This window comes from Nerophis ophidion, linkage group LG09 (assembly GCF_033978795.1).
Source record: "Nerophis ophidion isolate RoL-2023_Sa linkage group LG09, RoL_Noph_v1.0, whole genome shotgun sequence".
Lineage (NCBI taxonomy): Eukaryota > Metazoa > Chordata > Actinopteri > Syngnathiformes > Syngnathidae > Nerophis > Nerophis ophidion.
The window spans coordinates 8,113,107-8,120,146 of NC_084619.1; the positions used below are offsets into that span (position 1 = coordinate 8,113,107).

A 7,040-nucleotide genomic window follows, 5' to 3' on the forward strand; every position below is an offset into this window, starting at 1 on the left:
ATAACGCCCACATTTTCAAATGGAGGAGAAAAAAAGTTGCCCTTTCTGTACAATACCACATGAAAGTGGTTGGTTTTTGGCATCTAATTCATCCAGCTTCCATACACTTTACAAGAAAAACATTGGCGGCAAATTCCGTAGCTTGCTTGATTGACATTCACGGCACCCGAGGGTCTTGTGAGATGACGCTGGCTGCTGCCAGTTCATTATTATGAAAAAATGACAGAGAGGAAGGCGAGAAACACTTTTTATTTCAACAGACTTTCGCGCCGTCCCTTCCGTCAAAACTCTAAAGGCCGACTTCACATTTCCTATCTTCACAATAAAAGCCCTGCTTCATGCTGCCTGCGCTAACAAAATAAGAGTCTCGGAAAGCTGGCGTGCACATCATTTGTGCACGCCAGCTTTCTGAGGGATCGCTTGTGCACACCAGTTTTCCGAGACTCTGTATTTAGTTAGCGCAGGCAGCATGAAGCAGGGCTTTTATTGTGAAGATAGGAAATGTGCCGTCGGCCTTTAGAGTTTTGACGGAAGGTACGGCGCGAGAGTCTGTTGAAATAAAAAGTGTTTCTCGCCTTCCTCTCGGTCATATTTTCATAATAATGATCTTGCAGCAGCCAGCGTCATCTCACAAGACCCTCCGGTACCGTGAATGTCAATCAAGCAAGCTACGGAATTTGCCGCCAATGTTTTTCTTGTAAAGTGTATGGAAGCTGGATGAATTAGATGCCAAAAACCAACCACTTTCATGTGGTATTGTACAGAAAGGACAACTTTTTTTCTCCTCCATTTGAAAATGTGGGCGTTATCATCATTACTGTCTGATTCCAATCAATGCAAGTCATCAGAATCAGGTAATACACCAACTTATATTCTTGTCTTCGTGAAAGAAAGACATCTATATGTGTTACACATGCTTGTATTATCATTAAACACATTTAAGTTGTTTACAAAAATGTCTCTTTCATAAATAAATAAATATAAATGATATATATAAATGAGGTAGATCCCCTCGAGTTGGTCAATTGAAAAGTAGCTCACCTGCAGAAAAAGTGTGGGCACCCCTGCTCTAGATCAACATTAGGTCTATCTGTCAATATGACGTTTTTAAAGATTTAAGATTTATGCTCTTTTTGTTAGCGCAGGCAGCATGAAGCAGGGCTTTTATTGTGAAGATAGGAAATGTGCAGTCGGCCTTTAGAGTTTTGACGGAAGGTACGGCGCGAGAGTCTGTTGAAATAAAAAGTGTTTCTCGCCTTCCTCTCGGTCATATTTTCATAATAATGATCTTGCAGCAGCCAGCGTCATCTCACAAGACCCTCCGGTACCGTGAATGTCATTTGGTGAAGATTGATGATCACAAATTTTTAGGTCTATTTTTTTTAAAAGCCTGGCTGGAGATCGACTGACACCCCCCCCGCGGTCGACTGGTAGCTCGCGATCGACGTAATGGGCACCCCTGATCTAGAGATTTAAAACTTGAATGATAATAAAAATAATAATATTGAACGACGACACATTTTTAACATTTTATTTTTACCAAAACCCTTTGGGGTCCCCGGGATCAAGACTGAGTGTATTGGTTGTATTGGTTTTTAAAATAAATGGCCCCCGCTTGCTTTGGTTATTCAATGTGAGGCCCTCAGTGGAAAAAGTTTGGACACCCCTGACTTAGGGGTTAAAGTGCGTGTAAATGGAAATGAATGCAGCGTTTGTTTTCGAGGGGCAGCTCGTGTACCTGGTGGAGCACATAGATGTGGTTGTTCTCTGTGGTGAAGCAGGTGTAGCTGTCCCCAAGCCTGTCCACCATGGAGCTGCAGGAGATGATGATGGGGGCAAACAAGGTGCTGATGCTGTCTTCAAAGGCTGGCAGCTACAAAATAATACAAAGCATTTTATTATAATTACATTTTATTGCGGACCTCTCACTGACTCTCACCCCCTGGCCTTCTTCCTGAGAGGCGCCATACTGCTCCTGGATGTTTTGCTGGAACTCTGGGTCGGTCCAGTGGAAGAGGACCTCGGCGCTCTCAGTGCTGATGAGCAAGGCCTTCATTTGGACACTCTACAGCTCTGTAATCATCGCGCTGTAAAAAAAAAATAAAAAAAACAACAACACAAAAATACCTTTGCAGCTTCTATTTTTAAAAGACAATATTTTGTATGTTGGTTATGCACTGAATAAACAAAAATGAAAAATGAAGCAGCAAACTGATTATGGGCGGCATAGCTCGGTTGGTAGAGTGGCCGTGGCAGCAACTTGAGGGTTGCAGGTTCGATTCCCGCTTGTGCCATCCTAGTTACTGCCGTTGTGTCCTTGGGCAAGACACTTTACCCACCTGCTCCCAGTGCCACCCACACTGGTTTAAATGTAACTTAGATATTGGGTGTCATTATGTAAAGCGCTTTGAGTCACTTGAGAAAAGGGCTATATAAATATAATTCACTTCACTTCACATTAAAGCACATAACTTCCAGGATTTCAACCCTGAAAGTATATTGTGCGAGTGTACCTAATGAAGAGTCCACGAGTGGTGGTCAATAACGCACATTTAAGTAAATATAATCATTTTGCAAGAACGTTGAATAATTTGGGGGGTTTTGCTTTAAATTTGCTGATCACAATTTGAATCCGAATAGAACACAGGAAAAAAACTTTTGGCAACTATAGAATACGGCCATGAGGTGGCGACTTGTCCAGAGTGTACGACGCCTTTTGCCCAAATGCAGCTTAGATAGGCTCCAGCAACCCCGAAAGGGACAAACGGTAGGAAATGGATGGATGAAAACTATAGAATATTCGATTGAACACGACCCCAAAAAGGGACAAGCAGTAGAAAATGGATGGATGGATGGACATCTATGTGAAAAAAGTAACAATTTCAAAAAAAGACTAAATGGTTCATTTGTTCTCTTTAATTTCAATGAGCAAAACTAGTCAATACAGCAAAAATAACAGCAAAAATTACTCATTTAATGGCTTCCCCTGAGATTGTAAACAATATTACAATCTATAAATGCAACAATATCCGAAATGTTACAAGCAACAAAACAAACTAGTAAACATGTATTTGTAAAAAATAGAACGCCAAGGGAATAAGCGGTAGGAAATGGATGGATGGAGAACGATCAAAAGCAGTGGTCACCAACGCGGTGCCCGCGGGCACCAAGTAGCCCGTAAGGACCAGATGAGTCGCCCGCTGGCCTGTTCTAAAAATAGCTCAAATAGCAGCACTTACCAGTGAGCTGCCTCTATTTTTTTAATTTTATTTATTTACTAGCAAGCTGGTCTCGCTTTGCTTGACATGTTTAATTCTAAGAGAGACAAAACTCAAATAGAATTTGAAAATGCAAAAAAATATTTTAAAGACTTGGTTTTCACTTGTTTAAATAAATTCATTTAATTTTTTACTTTGCTTAATAACTTTCAGAAAGACAATTTTAGAGAAAAAATACAACCTTAAAAATTATTTTAAGATTTTTAAACACATACCTTTTTACATTTTAAATTCCTTTTTCCTCTTTCCTGAAAATTTAAATCAATGTTCAAGTAAAAAAAAAATATTGTAAAGAATAATAAATACATTTTAATTTAATTCTTCATTTTAGCTTCTGTTTTTTCGACGAAGAATATTTGTGAAATATTTCTTCAAACTTATTATGATTAAAATTCAAAAAAAATATTCTGGCAAATTTTGAACATCTGTAGAATCAAATTTAAATCTTATTTCAAAGTATTTTGAATTTATTTAAAAAAATGTTATGAAAAATCTAAAAGAAATAATGATTTGTCTTTGTTAGATATATAGCTTGGTCCAATTTGTTATATATTCTAACTTAAGTGCAGATCGGATTTTACCCGATTTAAAACATGTCATCAAAAATATATATTTATTGTGAGAAATCATTAAGATGATCAGTGTTTCCACAAAGATAAATATCATTAATTATTAACAATAACATAGAGTTAAAGGTAAATTGAGCAAATTGGCTATTTCTGGCAATTTATTTAAGTGTGTATCAAACTGGTAGCCCTTCGCATTAATCAGTACCCAAGAAGTAGCTCTTGGTTTCAAAAAGCTTGGTGACCCCTGATCTAAAGTACCGTATTTCCTTGAATTGCCGCAGAGCATATAGTATGCGCCTGCCTTGAATTATTCCCAAAGTAATTAGCGCATGCTTAGTTGTACCGCCTGGTCAAACTTGTGACACTTCCCCTGTCATCATTTTCAAAATGTAGGAGGCTGATTTCAATACCGGTAATTTGAAAATCGCGTAAAGGGAAGAAGATTAAGAGCTATTCAGTAAGATGTAAGGTCCAAGCTTACATCACACTCAATTTTTTACTGCATGCCTTTGGTAAGTGCCAGAGTGAGAAGAGGTTTGAAAATAATTAGCGCATGCTTACTTTTACCACATGCCTTTGGTAAGCGCAGGAGTGAGAAGAGGTTTTAAATTAATTAGTGCCCCGGCAGCAATTCAGGAAATACGGTATATTAATTGTGAAAAATAATTAAAAATAATTAAGATGATCAGTGTTTCCACAAAGATAAATATCATTAATTATTAACAATAACATAGAGTTAAAGGTAAATTGAGCAAATTGGCTATTTCTGGCAATTTATTTAAGTGTGTATCAAACTGGTAGCCCTTCGCATTAATCAGTACCCAAGAAGTAGCTCTTGGTTTCAAAAAGCTTGGTGACCCCTGATCTAAAGTACCGTATTTCCTTGAATTGCCGCAGAGCATATAGTATGCGCCTGCCTTGAATTATTCCCAAAGTAATTAGCGCATGCTTAGTTGTACCGCCTGGTCAAACTTGTGACACTTCCCTTGTCATCATTTTCAAAATGTAGGAGGCTGATTTCAATACCGGTCATTTGAAAATCGCATAAAGGGAAGAAGATTAAGAGCTATTCAGTAAGATGTAAGGTCCAAGCTTACATCACACTCAATTTTTTACTGCATGCCTTTGGTAAGTGCCGGAATGGGAAGAGGTTTGAAAATAATTAGTGCATGCTTACTTTTACCGCATGCCTTTGGTAAGCGCAGGAGTGAGAAGAGGTTTTAAATTAATTAGCGCCCCGGCGGCAATTCAAGGAAATACGGTATATTAATTGTGAAAGATAATTAAGATGATCAGTGTTTCCACAAAGATACATATCATTAATTATTAATAATAACAGAGGTAAAGGTAAATTGAGCAAATTGGCTATTTCTGGCAATTTATTTAAGTGTGTATCAAACTAGTAGCCCTTTGCATTAATCAGTACCCAAGAAGTAGCTCTTGGTTTCAAAAAGCTTGGTGACCCCTAATCTAAAGTATTTGATATCCTTGGTATCGATATGACCGATATTTGTGTCGATCCACCCAGCCATGCAACATTGTGTACGTGTACCTAATGAAGTGTCCTTCAAGTCAAGCGTAAAACGGCTATGGTTTACAGGTAAATATTAATAAATAAATAAAAACGTTTATACAATGGGACAGAAAAATACAACATTTCACAGAATACATATTGACTGTAATCCTATTTCTCGATTCGATATCATGTTGGTCGCACTAGAAAAAGTTATCGTCTCAAAATCAAACTTCCCGCAAGCGTAAATATTTTTTTAACGACGTCAAAACAACTTACTTTATGTTGTAAAGTCCGGCCGATGTCGACATTAATGCCAACCTGATGTCTCTTGCTTGTCCTTAAAGCTCCAGGTAGTTTGTGTGCATGTTTGAGGAGGACGGCTCTTCCTTCCGCATTTTCAGCCGTGTCACACCTCCCGCGTCATGTGACCACAATGCAGGCTGAACAGTATTAATGCGCGCGCAGAAGAAACACCGTTATTTGTTATCCCAATTCTTGTGCTGCAGAATGAAGTCATGTGCTGCCTTCAGTGCAACACATGACCACTGACTTTGACGCAAAAACCTTGGCGTTTGAAGAATGTCAGCATGATGGTGGGGATTCGTAGTATTAAAATATGAATGATTTTTAGCTGCATTTCTTAGGAAGAGGCCACATAGAATGAATCTATTGTATTGTTGTGTACAGCAGGAGCTAATGTGTATCCGTCCATCCATCCATTTTCTACATCTCCACTAATAATTATTGCACTTCATGGTAACTGTACCTTTTATATGTTGAACAGGGTTCGTGTAAAAGTTAAAGGCCTACTGAAATGAGATTTCCTTATTGAAACGAGGATAGCAGGTCCATTCTATGTGTCATACTTGATCATTTCGCGATATTGCCATATTTTTGCTGAAAGGATTTAGTAGAGAACATCGACGATAAAGTTTGCAACTTTTGGTCGCTAATAAAAAATAAATAAATAAATAAATGGGTTGTACTTGTATAGCGCTTTTCTACCTTCAAGGTACTCAAAGCGCTTTGACACTACTTCCACATTCACCCATTCACACACACATTCACACACTGATGGAGGGAGCTGCCATGCAAGGCGCCAACCAGCACCCATCAGGAGCAAGGGTGAAGTGTCTTGCTCAGGACACAACGAACGTGACGAGGTTGGTACTAGGTGGAGATTAAATAGACCTCCTTTTTAGACCAGTTGATCTGCCGCTTCTTTTCTTTCTCCTATGTCCCCCCTCCCTTGGATGAAGTACTGGCTGTCCAGAGTCGAGACCCAGGATGGACCGCTCGCCTGTATCGGTTGGGGACATCTCTACGCTGCTGATCCGCCTCCGCTTGAGATGGTCTCCTGTGGACAGGACTCTCGCTGCTGTCTTGGATCCGCTTGAACTGAACTGTCGCGGCTGTGTTGGAGCCACTATGGATTGAACTTTCAGAGTATCATGTTAGACCCGCTCGACATCCATTGCTTTCGGTCCCCTAGAGGGGGGGGTTGCCCACATCTGAGGTCCTCTCCAAGGTTTCTCATAGTCAGCATTGTCACTGGCGTCCCACTGGATGTGAATTCTCCCTGCCCACTGGGTGTGAGTTTTCCTTGCCCTTTTGTGGGTTCTTCCGAGGATGTTGTAGTCGTAATGATTTGTGCAGTCCTTTGAGACATTTGTGATT

General features: G+C 39.5%; 1 protein-coding gene across 4 annotated transcripts in view; it reads right to left on the reverse strand.

Annotated features, from left to right (window-relative positions):
• hps1 (HPS1 biogenesis of lysosomal organelles complex 3 subunit 1) overlaps window positions 1–5,771 on the reverse strand; it is a 53,436-nt gene extending 47,665 nt beyond the window's left edge. For all 4 annotated transcript variants that reach the window (XM_061910204.1, XM_061910202.1, XM_061910205.1 and 1 more), the window contains exons 1-3: window positions 5,640–5,771; window positions 1,940–2,087; window positions 1,739–1,873 (exon numbers count right to left, since the gene is read on the reverse strand). In XM_061910204.1, the coding sequence (XP_061766188.1) occupies window positions 1,739–1,873; window positions 1,940–2,056 (252 nt within the window). In that variant the 5' untranslated portion in view covers window positions 2,057–2,087; window positions 5,640–5,771. The remainder of the gene's footprint in view (window positions 1–1,738; window positions 1,874–1,939; window positions 2,088–5,639) is intronic.
• Window positions 5,772–7,040: the final 1,269 nt, after the last annotated feature.